This window comes from Cetorhinus maximus, chromosome 17 (assembly GCF_964194155.1).
Source record: "Cetorhinus maximus chromosome 17, sCetMax3.hap1.1, whole genome shotgun sequence".
Taxonomy (NCBI): domain Eukaryota; kingdom Metazoa; phylum Chordata; class Chondrichthyes; order Lamniformes; family Cetorhinidae; genus Cetorhinus; species Cetorhinus maximus.
Genome location: NC_135895.1, coordinates 40,069,224 through 40,092,185, shown reverse-complemented (window position 1 = coordinate 40,092,185; position 22,962 = coordinate 40,069,224). Strand labels below are relative to the sequence as shown.

General features: G+C 42.7%; 1 protein-coding gene across 5 annotated transcripts in view; it reads right to left on the bottom strand.

Annotated features, from left to right (window-relative positions):
• Positions 1–212: 212 nt before the first annotated feature.
• The window catches only part of mast2 (microtubule associated serine/threonine kinase 2), a 544,666-nt gene continuing 521,916 nt past the window's right edge, over positions 213–22,962 (bottom strand). For all 5 annotated transcript variants that reach the window (XM_078561040.1, XM_078561041.1, XM_078561042.1 and 2 more), the window contains 5 exons: positions 21,461–21,687; positions 21,205–21,327; positions 14,436–14,572; positions 13,337–13,524; positions 213–3,933 (listed from right to left, as the gene is read on the bottom strand). In XM_078561040.1, the coding sequence (XP_078417166.1) occupies positions 1,739–3,933; positions 13,337–13,524; positions 14,436–14,572; positions 21,205–21,327; positions 21,461–21,687 (2,870 nt within the window). In that variant the 3' untranslated portion in view covers positions 213–1,738. The remainder of the gene's footprint in view (positions 3,934–13,336; positions 13,525–14,435; positions 14,573–21,204; positions 21,328–21,460; positions 21,688–22,962) is intronic.

The following is a 22,962-nucleotide window of genomic DNA, read 5'->3' as shown; positions in this document are numbered from 1 at the left end:
TCTGTAAATTATATGTATTATATTTTAGGACTGTCATAATTGTAGGCACGCATCCCTAATCGTTATCATCTGGATAAAGAACACTGGCATACAGTGAAAATGGCTGTTGTGAAGTGCTGTCTGTGGTCATATGAGGGATTAAAACATTGCGGAAACAAGCACATATCTTCATTCCAAATGAGCAAATATTAAAAAAACACACAAAAAAGCAGTATTTTCTTTTCACGGCAGTAAACACACCCCCTTTATTTCAAGTATTTTTCCTCATTAACTTTGAGTGAAAACATTATAGCAGAAAGAAATCAGTCAGATGCACTGTGAGCAAAAGCACAGGCTCCACAGTACTGTAATGTCCATAGAACCTTTTTTTTTCCTTTTTTTTTTCTTTTTTATTTTAAAAGATTAAACACAGCAACTAAAATCCAGTCGACATTAACCAATAACAGTCTAACTTACTCAGATCAACTAACTGACATTTAGCAAAATGTAGCTGCTAATAAAAACAAAACAAATTTACGATTGTTAGGCAGGCAGAAGCTCAGAGATCTATTAGTGCAATACATCATAAACATAACATGATTTGTGGCAGGGGTTGGGCAGGGGAAGGTGAAGCAGGGGAAAGGAAAGGTGGCAGGGGAGGTGGGGGGTAAACACCAAATTAAAACTTTCACATCAGCTGAAAACTAAGACAAAAGTTGTTACATTGTTGTAATGGGAGTTTTTTTTAATAAGTGAAGCAAGCTGCCATAAAAATTATGGAACTTGTGGATATTATTCAACATACGTAATTTGAAATGTGGAAAGAAGTTCAGTATATTTGAAGGGATGGGGTTGAAGCCAACATGCAGTAATAATGCAGCACAATAAACCCTAGTGCACCACAGTTCATGGTGACATTCTGCATTGATTAAATAAGTACAAAAATGTATTTTTTTAAATGCTTCTCACTTTTTTTTGTGAAAGTACTTCCATTACACATTCACTACATCTCTCCATGACAACAAAATATCTATGTGGCACAAACCCAGAAAGACATCCAAGACTGTCGTATGTATATTTACAATAAATAAGATACATTTCTCAGATACATTAATACAAAAAGAAAAATTACAGTACACTGTCAAATGCTCTGCAGGAATGTATTACTTTGCATAGTGACAAGTTACATTACAGAGCTAAGGGTTCAGGCAACACCATGACAACAAAGAATCCAGTAAATAATTTGTTGGCAAACCTGGGTTGCACATATACAGATGTCAATGCAGATTATAGACATTTTAAAAATGGGAGTCACTTAAATTTGAAAATATAGAAAATAGAGATGATATGTAAGCTAAATGTCTTGTACTCACTCGTGCATTATGGCATTTCTCATAGAATCACAGTGTACACAGGAATTATCATCCACTTTGCTATCTTCAAAAAGATCATTGGTCCAACTTGAAATCGAAATTGGTGTTAGCAATAGAGTGGAAAAATAATACCAGCTACCCTGTTTGAAATATCAGCTCACTTCCAAACAAAAATAAAACTGTAGCACATCGGCAGCACAGGACTTGTCCCCAAAATTGAATATAGTGTTCAGAAAATGCTAAACTATTCGTACACATCTCATTGAGTTTTTTTTTGCAATAGTGTATGGATACAAAGTCAAACATGCAGCTTTAAATAACCTCCAAAAAAAGGTTTTTATAGTTAGATGCAGATGACTTATTTTCCTACAATTGGGAATTATCAACTATGTTTTTTTGAAATTATCACATGCAAGTTTGTGTGATAGCTGCAAGTTCTGTCCTTTCTTATGGTCTCCTGTTTCTTTATTTTTCATAAGACAGCTTCTGGACTGATCTTTCCCACACTTTTCCACACAGGTTTGGTGTTGTTCTCTTGGGGATGAAATTCTTGTAGTATCTTGCACTGCCTTTTGCTCAGATAAAACCCCTATGACTGGTTCATGCTTTAACAATGATCCACAAACTACGGCCTGATCTTCGAATTGCAATTTTGCACTTGCAGGCATTGATGAGGATGTTGTGATATTTGACACTGTAGCAGACCCAAATGTGGTAAAATGTGGCCCTTCTTTATCATTCCTGGCTACCAAATCATGTGAACCTAATTCTTTCCTCCTCTCAGTCTCTGTTATCCCAGGGATAGCCAACTTCACTGGACCCAATACATTTTTGGCAACAGTAGCTAAATGGGAAACAAAAGGTGTTTTAGCAAAGCTAGCTGGAGAGCATTTTGAGCCAACTGCACTTTCCATATTTAGTAAAGGTTGACTTTTAGTGTCCAGCTCTTCACTTTCCTTTAATATTCGCTCACTTTGGTTTAATCTTCCTTCCATTTCCTCTGCAATGGAATGTTTAAGATGCTTGACATTTGAATGAAAAGGTTTTACACCAATTCCAAATGAATCTTTTTGCTTACTCACAGTTCGCCCTTTAGCCTCATCATTTAGTTTGCACTCAGTTCTAATGTTCTCCTTCTTAGGATCATCAATTCTCTGGGACTGTTCTGAGAGATGAGGAGGTACTGATTTGAAAAGCAGATGCTCAAAAGTACTGGAAGAACACGCAGCAAGTTGATTGGCTGCTTCTGGTAGTTTCCAATGTACATCCTCTGTAGGTTTTCTATGCACCATCTGATTAAGAGGAGAGCTACTCTTGTCAATACCAGTTTCCAACAAAGCTGTTTGAGTGTCTTGATGTATTTTGAATGCTGCTGTGTTCCTAAGCTCTTGGTTTGATGTTCCCTCTGGGGTTTTTTGCATTGAGAGTGTTTTGTGGGAGTCATTATCCTTTGTGGTAACACAACCTATAAGAGGCTGTCTTATTTCAACAGTTTTGAGGTCTCTGGGATCTGTTTTATTTGGGCCACTCTTCTGAATGCCTGAGGCAGCATGGTCTATTACAGCCTTTCCCCCAGGTGCTTTGTTGATTGAACAATCTTCTGCTTGATATTGTTCTATTTTATGTGGTACTGTACTGCCCAATATTGACCTCCGAATGTTGAGCTCTGAAAGTACAGTTAAGTTTCTTTCTTTAGACTCAGGTAAGAACACAGAGTTAAGGTCATCTTCTGAAGAATCCCTACTTTCAGGTTTATGTGAATTATAACCAGTTTCAAGTACAGCTGAAACATCAGTTTGGGCATAAGCCTGATGCAACTTCCTTCCTTCCTGGCTATCTTCCGAACCCTCATCACTTTCATCTTCAGAGATCTCCACCTCACGAATGGCATCTTGTTTTTGTAGAGCTTCTCTCCTTTCTGCTCTATCATGTCTTATTGCTACTAGTTTGTCATTTAGCTTTCCCCTATTAATTCCTTCTGATGATTCTTGCCTACCAATTTTTCTGGCAGCAGGTTGCTTTAGTGTTCCCTTTTCTGCAGGGCCGCGTTTGCTGCCTTGTGACTCATTAGCAGATTCCTGTAAACTCTGTAGACTGGGGTCTCTCTGCAGCATTTCTTTCTTAAATTCTGAGTGCGATATATCCAGGCTGTGCTTTCGGGAAGATGACAGCTTCTTTTCAGATGAGAGAGTGGCAGCTAATTTTTCAGCAGACTGAACCCTCTTTAGCAATGGCGATCTTGGAGGTTCTGCACTTTTGGGCCTGGAGATCTGCCTGACCAACGGTGGAGAAGAGTGTAGTTTAACTGGAAATGATTGTGTTGCATTGGAACTGGACAGAGAATGTGAAGGCAGGGGAGATGGGGAGCGCTGAGGGGATGTTGGCTGTGGGGTGGGTGATGGAGTGCGAGCAAGAGGAGAGAGGGGGATGTTCCCTGCAGACTTGCGTCTGGGTGATCTATACTGTCGTTGAAGCTTAGGAGCCAATCCTTGGAGAGAGCTTGGACGGATGTGACCAGAACTGGCTGGAGAATTGGGCACACTGGAGCTGGGAGAACTGCTCTGTGAAGAATTACCGCCAACTAGAAGGAAAGAGATCAAAATATGGGATTATCAGTAAACAAAAAGAAACTTAAAAATTATATACCACTGGTATTTATTTGAGATGAAAACTGCTAAAAACAACTTTAGTAGAACTTACATTAACAAAATACAACTGCAAAGTTAATTATTTGTCATCAAGACTGTTGGCTGAAATAATTTTGCACAGGAAATACCAGTGGGATATAATAAAATTTTGTATACATCTAGTAATCACATTTTTTATCTATTACAAACAGAGATCATATACATTGTTACTTTCTTTTTACATTTCAAATTACAGATATAGGAGGACTTAATTTCGTCTTTGTTATTCATACCTTACCATATTCCTAAACCAATTACTATTGGAGGCGGGGGATATGTAAGAGACCTAGTAAATGTGTTACTTATGTCATTGCTTTTAACACACTTAAAACAACTAGCCACAATTTATTCAATAATAAATAACTGCGCAAAGGCTAGTTCTTCAAAATTAGGAAGCTCTTAGATAAACATTTGGCCCTATGGTCAATTACAACGACAAACAACAATGTTGGGTTCAAACCTATAACTGGAAAGCAAGTGTAGGTGGCCTTGAATTGCTGGTGAGACAACAGTTTTAACACTTCCACCCCATTTTCCCTGCCTTTGTCCTTGCTTAAAACTTGTTGCATCTCTAACTTTTTTCCAGTTCTGATGAAAGGTCATCGACCTGAAATGTTCACTTCGTTTCTCTCTACACAAATGTTGCTACTTAGCATTTTCCGTTTTTATTTTGTTTGAGCACAGTTCTCATTTGGATAATGCAAAATCAAACAAGTTACTAGCAAAAAAAGGTTTAAAAAATCAAATACCTTCTCCAGTTAACATATAATGTTATAAAGAAAACGTAATTGCTTTAAATGAACATAACCATAGTCAGCTCTATACTATGGTGCAAGTCAGTTGAAAAGACAATAGAGCAAGTTTGATTTTAGTTGAGATTCTTTTCTTTCAGCAAACTGCACAGGTTTTTCCAGTTTTAGTGACGTGGGATGACCTTGGAGTTTTTTTGTCCTATCGTATGATTCGTCAATTGCCTAACAATATCTTAACAAAAGCCTTTAAATGACTTCAAGCTACATGAGCCTAATGACTTCCTTAAAAATACACATGTGCAAACTAATTCTGCTCATTTCAAAGTTTAACACGAACGAAACATGACGACATTTAATGTACTATTTAACTGAGTTTGTCTGCCTTAACTGTATGCTAGTTTTAGTTTGGCATTGGCAGCTACTGAACTCTAGCACAAGAACATGAAAATAGGGCTGAGGCATTTACTTTATCCACCTGATGTCATTTAATTAAAGACCTGATCTGATCATTTTTAACAAATTGGTTTATATTGATCTTTCAGTTGAGTCAGACAAAATTACCTTTCAAATGGTTAATCAATCATCTATTAAAAAAATGGATGACCAATAGTAGAACAAAAGCATAAAGAATTTTAATTATGTTTAGTTGGCGCTTTCTTTAGCCTCTATTGCATTCTCTGGTTGGTTGCAAATACATTTCTGTCTCACTTTGCATATTCCCTCTGTTATTTTAAAATCTTACACCATCTTCTAATCTGTCATCATCTTCTCAACGAAAAGAATTCTTTACGAGGTCTTCATAGCTCAATAATCCCACCTACAACCAGGCTGGTCCATCATTTCCACTGACTTTGCACTTAATAAAGTTTTGGGTGCCCAGAATGGTAATCCATTTGTGGTGTCATTAAAGAAAGGGCTTGCATTTCCTCATATTTCTTTAGGGTGGCCCACAATGCTCTACATCTAACAAATTTTCAAATGCAGACATTGTTGATAAGCAGGCAAACATGGCAGACAATTTGCACAAAACATACAATAAATGAATTGATAACTAGATATTCTGTTTTTTGCTGGTATTGTTTGATGGAGAAATATTAGGTAGGGATGGCACTGATAGAACTCCCCAGTTTTCCAAATATTGCCAGTTGGGCTTTTATGTCCATCTGAGCTGGCAGATGGGGCCAAAGTTCAACATCTCAACAGAAAGATGGCATCTGCACAGTTGTGTCAGCTAGATTGTGCTCAAATCTGCAGTGGGATTGAGCATACAACATTCTGTCTCAAAGTAGTACCAATCAAGACATGCTAACAGCCAATTAAAGACAATTGCTGGTTGACAACTGGGAGTTCACAAGAAATGATGCTTCTCAGGCTATGGGTTCACTGACAGGCTACAAGCTGGGCTGGGAGAAAAGGGTCAGTACTCCATACATTGAGAGTGGGAGAAGTGTTGAAATACTAAAAGCATGAGGGTAGGTCAGGCTAGTTTTCCGAAAGTTCCTCTAACTAAATGCCACTGTAGCCTGCCTCTTCCATAAATATTGACAGAGCTTGGCCTTCCCAGTGCTGCTAAGCAATGTCGCAGACCCCTAGAACCTCCCCTCCCAGAATTACGGTAGCCCTATACCATTCCCTCAATGTTTCTAGCTTCCCCTTTTTATGATTTGTTCTCTGGTTGTGAGCAATTCTAGCTTGGCTGAACTTACTGCCCGTTATTAGTTGCCCTAAAAAGATGGTGATGGGCCATGTCCTCGTACTACTGCAATTGTCGATACTCCCACGATGGTGTTAGGTAGGCATTTCCAGGATACGTACGCAGCAATAATGAAAGAACTGTGATATATGTTTATGTCAGGAAGGTGCATGACTAGATGAAAACTTGGAGGTGATGGTGTTCCCATGATGTTGTTGATTTTGTTCTTGCCGGAAGAGGTTATGGGGAGAAAAAGATGCCATCAGTTTCTGCTAATCATCCTGATGACCGAAAGCACGATTTCAGCACCCCGATTGTTCTTCCCACCACTTGGCTTGTGCACATATGTACATGAATGTGTCTTTCCTGGGTTTCACTGTTAGTTCTGTGGTATGGGGTCATCAGAACTTTAGCCCTTGTCGCCTAATATCTTTCTGGATCCTTGATGTAATTCACTGAGGGCATCTTATAAGTCTGAGTGCCTGAGGATGAAAGCATCACAGGCACTTCACCAGTAATCTGCAGTGACATTTAGGATCCACAACTGAGCATCACAAGGATCATCACATTTAATGAATGAAATGCCTTCCTGTTTATACACAAAACAGGTGTATCATTCTGTGCCTTCAATGGGATATGAGCTCCGATTGACAGCCCCAAGCACCTTGAGGAAGCTAGTGATCCTTTGGAAAGTAATTGACCCTTCCCTTCGCTGAACTGGAGGTAGGACTAAGTTGATGAACTCATAAGCCCAAGGAGTATGACATCTGTAACCTGGTAGTGAATGCAGGCCCTCACAGCGCTCTGGGTGGTGTTGCACATGTCTGGTACCTGACTGAAGTGATTGCATACATAAAATTTGAATGCAGTGGTTACTTTCATGGCCTCTGACAGGCAATCTGGGACCAAGAATGTGACTGAAGGTCCTCTTTTACCATATTAAATGCAGTCACTTGATCTTTTACTGAAGCATAGTCTCCTCACATATAAATTTTCTGACATCATTTTGAAAGACAGCTTCACTCTACACACACTCTGGGGTTTCTCCTGGTCAGCCAACAGGCACAGTGCCTAACTCCTCTTTGTTGATCCCTGCACTGTATTTCCATTATGTATAAAGTGTCCGACATTGGGGCCATGAGTGAAAAAGGCATTTTTCTTCTTTACAGGCTTTGCCTTTAAGCAGTTCCAGTACGTTTGAAAAAAAATCTGAAAGCACCATATAGATGTGAACAAAATTTGAAAATGTCAAATATGTGTAAAATAAAATTGTAAAAATCTGATATTTGGGTCTCACATCCATTTTGGGCAGGTTTCTTTATATAAAAATCTTCTTCTGGTAAATATGCATGAATGGCACACAGGCTCCTTGCACTTCCTCACACAAGCTGTAAAGTTTACTGATGATTTTAATCCATAACAAGTGGATAATTAGCCCAAGTTCATGCCAATATATTGAGCTCCATTTTAATTTCATCATTGGAGACTTCAACAGTGCACCCTGTGGAGGACTGAAGAATCACTGACAGCTACTCTTGGGGCAGGATTTTGAGGTTGTTGGGTGGGCGCGGCGGGCGAGCCCGGGAAATGGTCGGGCGCCCGCAATCGGGCCCTGACCGTGATTTCATGCTCCCGGACGAATTAAGGCCCGCCCAGCGTGAAACACAGTTCTGCACTGGCCGGAAAGGGCTGAGCAAGGGCGGAGGCCTGTCAACCATCGGGTCCAATGGCGACCTGGTGGCCGGTTTAAAAGCGGCCCAGGCAGCCCCTGGAAGGATGCCACAGAAGGACATCTCCTGTACTTTCGCTATGGATTCAAGTGAGGCTGGACACGGCAGGCGGGAGGGCAGGTCAGGTAGGCACTTGGCCCCCCACTTTTCTGATGAGTGCCTCACCATCCTCCTGGAGGAGATGGCTGCCAGAAGGGACACCCTTGTCCCCAGGGATAGGAGGAGAAGGAGGAGGCCACCATACCTCACCAAGAGGGCATGGAAGGAGGATGCAGCAATGGTGTGCAACCATGACATGGTACAGCACACCTGGTCCAGTGCCAGAAGCGCTTCAATGACCTGCAAGATGACCTCAGGAAGGGTGAGTACCGTGTTGGCATGGGTCAGTGTGCAGAAGTGTTAATGTGTGGCCACCCCCCCCCGTGGACCTCAGGGGTGCTAGAGTCTGAGTGCTAACTGCCAATGACGCCAGAGCTGACCAAGGGGGTGAGCCTCGGCCGCTTGGACTGAGTGCCTTGCGGCTTGAGGCCCACGACTTGGATGTGTCCTGCCAGGTGCTCCTCAGCTGAGGTTGGCCAGGCTGCAGTGGCACTGCAGGTAGAGAGTGGACTAATCAATGCTCCTCTGTTGTTTCAGGAGAAGACAGCCCACAACAGTTTTGAAAGGTCTTGGACTGGTGGAGGCTCTGCTAGCCTCCTAATCCTTTCCAGATTCGAGCAAGATGCCCTGGAGCTTGGGAGCCGGCATGTGCCCCGTGCAACCAAGCGTGGAGAGGTGGGGGTGCCAGACAAAGGTAAGAGTGCAGTGCACAGAGGTGAGACTTTCGGTTTGTGCAACCATTCTAGTGTAGTCTCTTTATTGATGAGAGCCTCGAACCTGGAGTTCCCATTGATCATTGAAAGACGAGGGCACCATGATACAGGTCTCTATGGTCTCACCAGGGTGCCTAGCATGCACAGTGACAGTGTGATGACTTTAACAAATGACATGTCCCTGTTCTCCCTTTTAGGTTCGCCAGCAGGCATGTGCACTGCGCATCCTGAAGGGCCTCCCCTGACACTGGAGGACCACTGAGCTTCTGTTGCATCTATGTCACACCCGTTCTCTAAAGCAGGCACCAGTGCCTCGGTGGGCATTAGATCGGCAGCTAGTATCTCGATGCACATTGGTGACGGCACTTCACACTCTCTTGAGGTGTAGGCGGGGGTAGAGAGTGCCCAGGGCATCAGCAGTCAGAGGACTGCTGGGAACTAGGACGATGCTCAGTCAAAGGCTGATGATGAGCCTCTGGAGTCGTTCATTAGGCAGCAGATGCTGGATGTCCAGCGAGTTGTGCGGGAGGATCTGGCGGAGATCCATGAGGGTCTGCGTGCCCAGGTCTCCATGATGGAGGAGTCCATGCGGACCATCAGCACTGCATTGACCGTCATGGCTGAGTGCACTGCCTCCCCCATTGAGAGAGTGGCGACTTTCATGGAGAGGCAGCTCCAGGGACAGAATCAGGGGTTCCTGGGGTTGCGCCCAGACCTACAAGCCCTCACACAGGCACTGACCTCAGGTGGTCAGTGTCTGTGTAGGAAATGGATGAGGCACCCAGTATCCCAGCTAGGTGCCCGTCCATCAATGGTGTGCAGGGAGGTCCAGAGCAACCTCACGTTGGTGCATGAGTTGCCTGTCGTCTCTGCGGGCTCCTCTCAGGGCGCTCTGGATGATGGCAGCAGCTCCTCCACTCCTCTGCCAGTGACAGTGGCATCTGATGAGGCTGTGGTGACTGGAGAGATGCCAGCCATGGGATTGACCACTCTCTCCCGGGCAGAGCCAGCACAGGCTTCACTGGCCAGAGGACAACCGCCAAGGTTATCAAGGCCAAGAAGACAGCACAGTCAGCAGGCTGTCTCCAATGCCAGTGCCAAGCCCGGGGTGGGGGGTGGAGTGGTTGGGGGTAGCACCAAGGCATAGCACTCGCAAACATAAGTTAAAGGCACCATGAGCACAAGAGGGACAGGTCACAGGTGATTTTATGGTCATGTTTATGTATACTTTATGTATACTGGTCTGGGGTTGAACTGTCAGAATGAGATAAATTGCGTTTTTGTCGTCATGGCCTGGGTATGCTTCATCTTTTTATTTCATTGTTGTGGGGAACGTCAGTATGTAATGCTGGATATAGGTGGCTCTGAACTTTATTGCACAGGCACTGAGTGTTCTTTGTGTTCAGATGAAAGGGTCCTTTCAGACATCTGGGATGGAGGTGGCAGCCCTGGCATGCAATTGAAGCTGATCTTTGGTAGCCTAGCTGAAGGAGTGTCGGATCAAGGCGACTACTATCAATGACACCTGCTCTGGGGTATATTGTAGTGCTACCCCTGAACGGTCCAGGCATCAGAAGCGCATCTTGAGAAGACTTATGGTTCTCTCTGCCACCGCCCTTGTGGAGGCATGACTCGTATTGTAATGCTTCTCTGCCTCCGTTCTTGGGTGGCGGAGAGGCGTCATGAGCCACCTCTTCAACAGATAGCCCTCGTCACCAAGCAGCCATCCATCCAGTCGGCTGGAGCACTGAATAGCCTCGGCACCTGGGAGTGTCTCAGGATGTAAGTGTCATGGGATCTGCCAGGGTACTTGCACAGACTGTCAGAATCTGCATCCTGTGGTCACACACTATCTGCGCGTTCATGGATGGAATCCCTTCTTGTTGACGAAGGCTGACCCACTGGTGCCTTGATGGCCAAGTGTGCAGTCTATTGCACCCTGGACGTGGGGAAACGCAGCGATCGCTGCAAAGCCTCTGGCTCGCTCAGCCTGTCTGGCCTCATTTGCACAGTAAAAAAATAAAGGTCAGTACCCACCTGAACAGAGCTTCTGTCACCCACTTGACACAAATGTAGACAGCTGATTGGGAGACTCCACACAGATCCCCCACTGACCCCTGGAAAGAGCCAGCGGCATAGAAGTTGAGGGCTACTGTGACCTTCAGAGCCACTGCTACCTTCAGGGCCACTACCATAGGGTGTCTACCCACACAGTTAAACCTGATGTCAGGCCCAATCATCTGACAAATGGAGGTCACGGTCTCCCTTGAGAGGCGGGGCCTCCTTCAGCATTGCACCTGAGATATATTGAGGAAGCTGTATTGCCGCCTGTAAATCCTGGCAGCAGGATGGTGGCATCTTCTGCGGCTCCTTCCGCCTTGGACTTCCTGCTGGCCCTGTGCCCCTTGTGCCTGCGCCGCTTCTCCCACAGGTCCCTTCCCTGGAAGCTGTGTTGGGACACCCGGCTTCCTCTCCCTTCTGCTCCTCTCTTCCTCAGAGGAGGAGTTGCCTCCAGCGAAGACCACAAGCCCATTACAAGGATAACAGAAGGCTGTCTGATACCTGGAAAGGTCCACAAGGTTTGACTCCTCTGGGAGCCTTGCAGACACCAATAAGTCCTGAAATGAAGCCTGGAAATGCTAGGAATGAAGCCGCAAACAGAGATGAGGCTGCCAAGTACCAATAAGCAACCAGCAACTATCTCCGAAACTCCTCACTGCTGACACTGGCAACGCTGCTGATCCTTTTTATCCTAACTGTGGATGAGGTATTTGAAAATGTCGGCTGGCTGCCTGCCCGTTTTGCCCATGCGACGAATACGAAATCACACGAGCAAGGAAAAATCGCTGTCAATTGGACTGTTAAGGGCTTTAAGTGGCCTCTTAATTAATGGCGGGCGTGGCCCTGATACCCGTGCGCGAGTGCGTGATGACATTGGGCGCTCACCCGACATCGTCACGTGCAATTTTATGCCTGATCGGGTCGGGCACGCGCCCACCCACGGGAGGTAAAATTCTGCCCCTGGACTTCTGCAATTAAATGTGCATGTGTTACCAGAATTACTGTTAATTTCAGAGTAATGATAGCAAACGCTGACAGTTTCGCGCTCATTACAACTGCAAAATCTGTGCCAATATCCAGTCCACAGAATCCAAACTATAAATTAGAACATGTAATTCAACATACTTCAAGCAAAATAGGGGCAAATAAAAGTGAGATTAAGATGGAGAGTTAAAACAGATGAAGCAAAAAGTAAAAAAGTTATTTAAAAAAAAATTTCAAACAACAGTCAAGATCTGAAGGAGTGAGACTTCACATTTCTAAGCACAAATTTTCAGTGTAAGAGAGGTTGGCAGTAATTAAGACTTACCACTCCGTTAAAAATGCACTTACGCTGGAATGGACAAACACTAATTTTTTCTGGCAAGTTTTGTGTGTATCCACTACTAAGTACTGTAACTTGAGTGCTGATAATCTCACCATTATTTTTAACCACAAAATCTGGGCCAATATTTTACTTCTTATAGCAGGTTCATAAATCACTGATTTAGATGTACGAAACATAGACATAAGAGCTTTGGCTGATTGTCTAGATTGCTAATTGTCTTAATATTGTAAATTGCCATTTTTGTTCAAAAAAGGTATTCTATTGCTGTAGATTATATGACTTAAAATCAAGAGATGAAGACCTAATGAGAATAGCTTATTTAAATGGTAATTCAGAAGCACTGAAGGTTTTAACAGGCCACTAATGTACATCACAGCAGTCTAGTACAGTGTATAGCACCATCATACTGTGTCCTGAAACCATTTTTAAATATAATTTGCAGCGGCTACAATCTTATTTTTTTCCCGTAGATTAACTGCTGAATACTCGAATTTTAAATATAGCATTGAAAACAATATGTGAGCTCTAAAACAATTTGCTCTGAAGCTGCCTAGAAAATTGCCGTGTAATTACAGTGTGAGAGCAGTGATGTGCTGTTTTTTCCAAGGAGACACAAGTATAGCTTTTATCTCTGAGCAGAAATACAACATTTTAAAAATAGTTTACTTTATATCTACAGTGGTAACACAAATGGGCAATGCATGGTGTTTATGCCAGTTTTTGCATTCCAGCAAGGTCAAATGAGTTTTGGAAGAAATGTTGGCACAGCTTATCATCGTGGGATCAGTGTAATTTCTGCGTCAGTACAATCCAGGAAATTAAGGGCATTCATCTTCGGTCAAGCTGTGGAATTTTCCACAGAAAGGATTTGTGATCAGTGTTTAGCATTCCCACAATATGGCTATGTAGAGATGATGCCTACCTGAGTGTACAGAATCCAGCGTGGATCTGTAGCTCTGGGTTGGTGAGCGAGGGGAAAGGTTATGTGTTGGCGAACCTGGCACACTTTCTCCAGATGAAAGCGATCGATTCAGGGAGGACAAACTCCGACTCGTATGTAGCAATGTTGCTTGTTTTGTAACCTTTCGGAAGAGTGAGCTTCTTTTCTTGCTGCAAATTGTAGAGTTAGCAAAATGAGCATAATAGAATTAAAAGTCTAACCTGTGATTAGAAAAGTTAAGTGTAAATAGACATTTATAGCAAGCAAAATAAAACAAAAGACGGATTCAGAGAAATTTATATCCCTGTCCTTTTGGTACTGAGCAATGGCAGGTATCATTCAGTGGTAGAGTGTGCAACTGGCAAATCTGCACACAAGCTTTCCGCATATGGCACTCTGAACTGTCCATGAAAAGGATGACAAGAGCTGGTCAAGGAGACCAAGTCATACATATAAAATAATGGATGCCTTGCATTGATTTTGGTCATTGTAATTAGGCAGTTTAGGTGACATCAGAAACTAGAAAATTTAGCAGCAGGCAGAGATAAGATTTGCTGTCATGAAATGTCATGAAAGCACAAGAATTTTTTCCAGTTTTTATTCAATTGCAATGGTAGCAGAGAGTTTTTGCCTCCAAATTTAGAGAAGTAAAATAATGCATTACTATATTTTATTTTGTGTTATTTTTAATGTGCAATCTTATGCAATCTTACTTCTACTTGATATTGTTAAACCATCAAATAGGAATGATCACAGCAAAGGCAGGAGCTGTGCGTTCACCAGAGGGGCTTTCTGCTCAATTGTTTACTGACTCTCAACAGCAGCAAAATGCAAAGCAAATGGGCAATTATTATTGTCTTTCAAAATTCAATAATTATGTATGAGCTAAGTCCTAATAAAAAGGAAAGTGTCTGTTCAACAAAAAACAGTACTAGTAACTCATCAATAATTATTAAACGATTTATTACTTCAAATTTTTTAAAGCCCTAAGGCTCATTTCAACAATAATAGACCTAAAAATGCAGAGTTAAATGAGCAAAACTGCTGGTGATGTTATTCAGTAATCTCTGCTGAAAAGTACCTTTCTTGGCCATCTTTTGTTTTACCCTTCTTATTCCTCCTTGCCATCTTTGACTTGTGTGTAGATCTCCGAGCTGGCCCAATTTTGATTGAAGTGTTTTCAAAAGGAGTTGTTGAAATTGAAACCTTGTTTCCACTCTATGAATACATATTAATTGTACAAGAAAAAAGTATTTTTAAATTCCTGTATGAAATACATTCAACAAATATTCAGATAACCTTAAGGTACAGTTAAGGGAATGGTATTAGCATTGCTGAATTCCCCCACCATCAACATTTGGGGGTCACCATTGACCTGAAATTTAACTGGACCAGGCACAGCAATGCAGTGACTACAAGAGCAGGTCAAAGACTGTATTCAGCAGCGTGTAACTCACCTCCTGACTTTCCATCATCTACAAGGCACAAGTCAGAGGGCAAAAGAATACTCTCCATTTGCCCAGATGACTACAGCTTCAGCAATACTCAAGGAGCCTGACATCACCCAGGATAAAACACCACACTTGAGTGGCACCTTATCTACCACCGTACACATTTATTCCTTCCAGCACTGCAGCAACTCACCAAGGCTCCTTCAATAGCACATTCCAAACTACAATCTTTACCAAGCAGGTGAATAAAGGCAGCAGGTGCATGGAAATACCACCACCTAGAAGTTTATCTCCAAGTCATGCACCATCCTAACTTGGAAATATATGACTGCTCCTTAATCATCATTAGATCAAAATACTGGAACTCCCTAACTACTCACAGGTTGGGTTTCCCTATACCAGACAAACTGCAGAAATTCCTGAAGGTAGCTCACTATGATCTTCTCAAGGGCAATAAATACTGGCTTTGCCATCTCACGAACGAATAAACAAAAAAAACTTTGGAACGTGCTTTCTTGTCACAGTACTATCTTACAACTTCTGCTGTGCCATGGCATCGACATGTCTTAACTACATCTATACATTGTTTTTCCGTTTGTTCATGTTGTGAATGCGCTGGCAAGGCCAGCATTTGTTACCCATCCCCACTTGCCCTTGAGAACATAAGAACATTAGAAATAGGAGGAGCAGACCATACAACATCTCTGGTGATCATGGCTGATCTTTGGCTTCAACTCCACTTCCCACCCAATCACCATATACCTTGATTCCCTGAGATCCCAAAAAACTGTCTACCTCCGCATTAAATATATTAAATGATGGAGCCTCAACAGCACCCTGGCTTTCAGTAAAGAAGTTTCTCCTCATCTCAGTCCTAACTGATTGGCCTCTTATCCTGAGAATGTGTCCCCCGTGTTCTAGATTTCCCAGCCAGGGGAAACAACCTCTCAGTGTCTACCCTGTCAAGCTCCTTCAGATTCCTGTATGTTTTAATGAGATCACCTCTCACTCTTCTAAACACCAGACAGTCTATACCCAATTTACTCAACCTCATCCTTGGAAAACCCTCTGATCACAGGGACCAATCCAGTGAACCTTCGCTGTACTGCCTCCAATATCCTTCCTTAAATATAGAGATCAAAACTAGACACAGTATACCAGGTATGGTCTCACCAAAGCCTTGTACAATTGTAGCAAGAATTCCTTATTCTTGTACTCTAATTTCTTAGGAATAAAGGTCAACATGCCATTTGCCTTCCTAATTGGATGCTGTACTTGCATGCTAACTTTGTGTTCCTTGTATGAGCACACCCTAATCCCTCTGAACATTAACATTTAAAAGTTCCACACCTTTTAAAACATATTCTGTTTTTCTATTCTTGTTACCTACATGAATGTCCCCAGATCATACTCCATCCGTCACTTTTTTGCCCACTTAATCAACCTGTTTGTATCTCTTTACAGACTCTGTGTGTCCTTCTCACAGCTTGCATTCCCACCTAGCTTGGTATCGCCAGGAAACTGAGATACATTACTCTCTGTCTAAATCATTAATATAGATTATAGACAGCTGAGGCCCCAGCACTGATCTTTGCGGCACTCCACTAGTTACAGCCTGCCAACATGAAAATTTTATCCCTACTCTTTGCTTCCTGTCCATTCACCAATCCTCTATCCATGCTAATATATTAACCCCGACTCCATAAGCCCTTATCTTGTGTATTTACCTTTTGTGTGGCACCTTGCCAAATGTTTTTTGGAAATACATCTACTGGCTCCCCTTTATCTAACTTACTTATTGCATCTTCAAAAAACTCTAATAAATTTGTCAAACAAGATTTCCCTCACATAAACCATGGCCAGAATCTTGTGGAGGCAAGGGGGTCTCGGTCACTGCTAGAGATCTGTGTGACCCCCATTGCCTCTTTTCTGGCCCACTGCATCTTGCACCACTCAGGCACCTGACAGATTAATGGCAAGCTTTCTCTGGGATAAGAATCCCAGGGTGGAAGTCCCACTCACCAATAGCTGCTGGCCAACCAGAGGCCGCAGCTGTTCTGTACTCAGCACAGTCACTAGGGAGATGGTGACTGCTGTTAGTCCTGCACCAACCCAAGGTCTCGAATCGAGGAGGGAGCCAGGCACAGGCACAGACACATGGCAAGATGGGAGTTACAGGGGAGGGTGGGGGATCAGCAGCATGGAATGAGGGGTTAGCTTTCAGTGGGCCTCTCCTTCCTGATGAGACGAGTCCCTCACTCAGGCACCGAGTACCTTTGAACGACGGACCGCGCCCATGGGAGCCTACAAGCAAACATACCAGGGTTTGCTTGTCGTGCTCCCTGCATGATGAGCCCTCCGCTTGCCACTGGATTAATACCAGCAACAAAATCCTGGAACTCTCTCCCTAACAGCGCTGTGGATGTACCTACACCAATTGGACTGCAACAGTTCAAGAAGATAGCTTATCACCATCTTCTCAAGGGCAATTAGGGACGGGCAATAAATGCCAGCCTAGCCAGCGATGCCCACGTCCCACAAAATGAATGGTGAAAAAAATTGGGAGAGGCCTCTTAGTGGCTATAAGTTGCCCACTTAAGTGCCTCAATTGGTGGCAGAGCAGGAAGGCCATCCACGGGGCTTCTTGCCATGGATTTAATGGGGTGGATGTGGGAAGGTGGTGGGCTCCCCATCCACCTCCCTGCTGCCTGATTAAATGTCCCCCCACCACCAAACTTGCCATGGGCAGGCCAAGATTCCACCCCATGTTGTCTTTGTCTGATCGTACTACGATTTTCTAAGTGCATTGTTAGAATTTCCTTAATAATAGATTCCAACATTTTCCTGACAATTAATGTCAAGCTAACTGGTCTGTAGCACCATGTTTTCTCTCTCCCTCCTTTCTGGAATAGGTGTTAGATTTGCTAACTTCCAATCCACTGGAACCGTTATAGAATCTGGGGAATTTTAGAAATTCATAGCTAGTGCATCTACTATTTCTGCAGCAACATCTTTTAGAACTGGAGGATGTAGGCTATCAAGTTTTGTCGGATTTTAGTCCCTTAAGATTTTCCAATACTTTTTCTCTGCTGATATTAATGATTTTACATTCCTCACTTTTTAGCCCCTTGGTGGCTCACTATTTCTGGTATGTAATTTGTGTCTTCTACTGTGAAGGCAGGTACAAAATATTTGTTGAATGCCTCTGCCATTTCCTCATTCTTCATGATAATTTCTCTTGTATCTGCCTCTAAGGGACTAATGTTTACTTTAGCTACTCTCTTCCTTTTTCTGTATTTGTAAAAGCTTCTACAATCTGTTTTTATATTCCTTGCTAGTTTACTGTCATATTCTATTTTTTCCACCCTTTTGGTGGCCCTTTGCTGGTTTCTAAAACACTCCCAATCCTCAAACTTACTACCATCCATTACAATATTACAAGTCTCCACCTTATAATCTAATACTATCCTTAACTTCCGTAAGCCATGTACGGATCTTTCTTGCTGAGTTTTTGTTTTTAAATGGAATGTATTTTTGTTGAACATTTTGAATTGCTTTGTTAAATGTTTCTCACTGTTGAATTATCGCCATACCTTTTAGTCTATTTACCCAAACAACCTTAGCCAGTTCTCCCCTCATATTTATGTAGTTGGCTTTGTTTAAGATAAGATTTGTATTTGGGACTAGAGATTGTCACTTCAAACTTAATATAGAATTCAATTTTATTGTGATCACTTTTTCCCAGTGGACCTTTTACTGAGAGATTATTAATTAACCCTAACTCATTGCAAGAATACTAGATCTAAAATAGCTTTATCCTTACTTGGTCCTAAAATGTAACTATTCAGAAAACTGTGATGAAAGCATTCTGCAACATCATCTTCCAGACCATCTTTGTCAATTTGATTAGTCCAGCTTATATGAAAATTAAAGTCCTCCACAATTATTACATTGTCTTTGTTAAAAGTTCCAATTATTTCTTGATAAATGTGCTGTTCAATTGTATAACTACTGTTAGGGGCCAAAAAAACCACACCCATCAGCGTTTTCTGACCCGTGTTATTCCTAATCTCCACCCATATTGATTGTACTTCCTGATCTTCTGAGCCAAGATCCTTTCTCAGTACTGTCCTTGCGTTACCCTTTACTATCAGGGTTACTCCTCTTTTTCCATTTTGTCTGTCTTTTCAAAATGTTGTGGATCATGGAATATTTATTTCTCAACCTTGGTCACCTTGTATCTATGTCTTTGTAATGGCGATTAGATCTAAACCATCTATCTCTATTTGTGCCAATAGTGGTGGTGGTGGTAGTGAGCTGTCTTTTTGAACCACTGCAGTTCTTGTGGTGTAGGTACATCCACAGTGCTGTTAAGAAGGGAGTCCTAGATCTTTGATCCAGCCGCAGCAACAGTGAAGAAACTGCAATATAATTCCAATTCAGGAAAAGTGGCACTTGGAAGGAAACTTGCAGATGGTGGTGTTCCCATGCGTCTGCTGCCTTTGAGAGATCAGGGTTTGGAAGGTGCTATAAAAGGAGATCTGGTGAGCTGCTGCAGTGTACCTTAAAGATAGTACACACTGCTGCCACTGGTGCGCTGGTGTTGGCCAGAGAGAATATTTAATGCGCAGATTGGGGTACTAATCTAGGAGGCTGCTTTGTCCTGGATGGTGTCAAATTTCTTGAGTGCTGAAATTGCACTATTCCAGGCAAGTGTCTCTTTGATGGTGCATAGGCTTTGGAGTCCCCCTGGATGTTGATGGTGGGGGTTCAGTGATGGCAATCCCACTGAATGGTAAGAGAAGGTAGTTAGATTCTCTCTTGTTGGAGATGGTCATTACCTGGCACTTGAGCACCATTCATCAGTGCAAGGCAGAATGCTGTCCAGGTCCTGCTGCATGTGGGGACAGACTGCTTCATTATCTGAGGAATTGTGAATGGGACTGAACACTGCAATTATCAGAAAACATCCTCTTTTACTGACCTTATGATGGAGGGTAGGTCACTGATGAAGTAGCTGAAGATGATTGGGCCAAGGGCAGGGCCATGAGGAACCACTGTGGTGATATCTTAGGGATGAAATGATTGGCCTTCAATAACCACAGCCATCTTGTTTTTTGATGGATATAACTCCAGTCAGTAGAGGGGTTTTCCCCGATTCCCATTGACATCGATTTTGCTAGGGCTCCTTGATGGCACACTCAATCAAATGCTGCCTTGGTGTCAAGGGCAGTCACCCTCACATCACCTCTGGAATTCAGCTGTTTTGTCCATATTTTGACCAAGGCTATAATGAAGTCAGGAGCTGAGTGTCCTGGCAGAACCCAAATTGAGCATCGGTGATCAGGTTATTGCTAAGTGCCACTTGGTAGCACTGTCAACATCACCTTCCATCACTTTGCTGATGATTAAGAGTTGGCTAATGGGACAGCAATTGGCCAGATTGAATTTGTCCTGCTTTTTGTGGACAGGACATATCTGGGCAACTGTCAGGTAGATGCCAATGTTGTACCTGTACTAGAAAGCTAGGCTCGGCGGTGTGGATAGTTCTGTAGCACAAGTCTTTAGCACTACGTCCAGGCCCTGAGACTTTACCGTATTCAGTGTGCTCAGTTGTTTCTTGATATTATGAGGAGAGAATCTAATTGGAATCTGTGATTGTGGGGCCTTCATGAGGAAGCCGAGGTGGACCATTTACTTGCCACTTGCAGCTGAAGATGGTTGCAAATGCTTCAGCCTTGTCATTTGCATTCATGCATTGGGCTCTGCCATCATTGAGGACAGGGATGTTCAATGAAACTTCCTCTTCCCGGTAATTGTTTAGTGTCCACCAGCATTCACGACTTGATGTGGCAGGACTGCAGAATTCTTTTTCAGATTAATTAATATTTTACATTCATTTTGCCTTTGGTAATTTCAAATTGTAAAAAAAGAAAATTTTAATATTTTAATTCAGTTTAGCTGGCCAGATTTTAATAATATTGTATACAGTTCAAAGTTCAATGTACACCTTCTGCAAATAACAGTTGTATTTTTCATTTTGTTCACACATAACAGAAGGACAAAACCACTTGTTTGAGGGTTCATTCCAACTGTGGGAGGGCTGCAGCTATCCGGCACCTGTTCATTTAGGTACGTGGGATTCAGCAACAGAGTCTGATGTCTGCTGAACTGGTTTGGCTCTCAAAGGTGTTGCCAAACATAGAATTCAAGCAGAGATGAAATGGTTTAGTATCCCACATACACACCAGATTTATCAAAAATAACATTGGAATCCAACATGTAGAAAAAAAGGATATTAGCAAGAACATACTGCTCACATTAACTGGAGCTGTAACCCAAACATACTCTTCTGATTTTTACATCAGACATTTTCTATGGAAAAATAATGATTACTACCTTTAATATGAGTTCCACCACTTCTGTGTGAACCAGGCCATGGACAGGTTCACCATTTACATGAGTTATCAGGTCCCCTGCTCGAAGGCCAGCATCATGAGCAGGCCCGTCTCCTTCAACATGCTGCAATACAAAGAAAGTCAAAAGGCCAGGATAGGATATAATGTGGCATCCAAAAGTGGTTATAACAAAATCTAACCCATTGTGCTTTATAAAAAATGTCACGGTTACTGATAAACAAGATGAATCTCCTTACCCAGACCATATGGTGAACTGTAAAGACATCACTCTCTCCCATGTACACTCGAATGGCTCGAAGGGTAAAGCCGTACTTTTTTCCAGCTCTGTGGATAATGATTGGAGGCTTCAGATTGTTTACCGCAGGAGAAAAATCTCGGCTTGGTGAGGAATCCCGGGAGGATGGATTGGATGACAAAGAACGTGGTGACATAGGGCTGGCTAAGGGAGAACCAGTATGGTGGTCTAAGTAAACAAAGTATGAAAACGCAGTTACTTCATAAGGTTGTTTCTAATAGTTTAACTACCAAAAAATATCCTCCTTTAGGGCTAACAACATAGTATTTAACTAATTACTTTATCCATTTTATCCCCCATTACATGCCAGAGTGCAGATTTTCTGTTGATCCATATCTACAATTGACTTCCTCAAGTAAATCAATGAACTATTTTAAAAAGTTTCAAAATTACTCCGAAATAGGGTTAAAATTATCTACTTAATATGTATACAATCTGTAACTAATGCTTTGCTGGGGTACAGTTCAACAGTTGGCTTTGTCTCAGCTTACTTCAGAAAAATAATATGCATCTTCACAAATGAGCACATTATGCCGACCAAGTAATACGTCAACAGCTGGACATGTTACTGTTGATTTCAAATATGACTTTTATTTTTGAGATCTTTGAGCTTATCATTCAAACCTACCTGGAACAATCCATATTAATTATTCACTGTTGTTACCGTTCATTAAGTTAAAGCAAATAAAAGCCTGCAGAGCAAAATATTTAAATGTTTCACTGTAGAGAAGGGAAATCTAAATCTGTGCTACAAATTTACAAGGAACTTGAGGCGGACTGTGCTAATTTTTCTTTTGGTTATTGTGGATGTGCACAGAGCTTGTGGGCAGAATTTCGCCCTTGATGGGCGGGCGGGCCCAACCGACTCGGTGACAGGTGGGCAGCCGATCGCCGCCGCTGAAACGGGCCCCGCCGCCATTTTAAGTGGGCGGGCCAATTAAGGCCCACCCAGCGTGTTGCCTGACAGGAAGCACTATGTGCTTCCTGTGTGGGCAGTGGGAGATTCCCCAACTGCCAGAGTGCGCGCTTTCGAGCATGCGCATGAAAGAGCACAAACCTCCCTGAGGCTAAGTGCTGCCTCAGGGAGATCGCTGAAACTCTGTGAAACTCTAAAAATAGCAAAATTTAAAAATCATTAACATGTCCCCCTCATGTGAAAATGTCACACGAGATGGGACGTGTTAGTGAAGAACACAAACACTTTATTAAAAGTTTTTAAACCCGATATCAAACCTCATCCCGCCACTGGATGGGGTTTGTGAAATAATCATTTATCCGCCTGCCCATTGGGCCCATGCGCCGACCTGAAGTTCGCACGGGCCCCTCAAAATCCTGGTCGATTGGAGAGTTAATGGCCTTAACAAGACCTTTAATTAATGGTGGGTGCGCGTCCCACTGCATAGTGCGCCCGCCGACCGAAATATCACGATGCCGCGCGCTGAT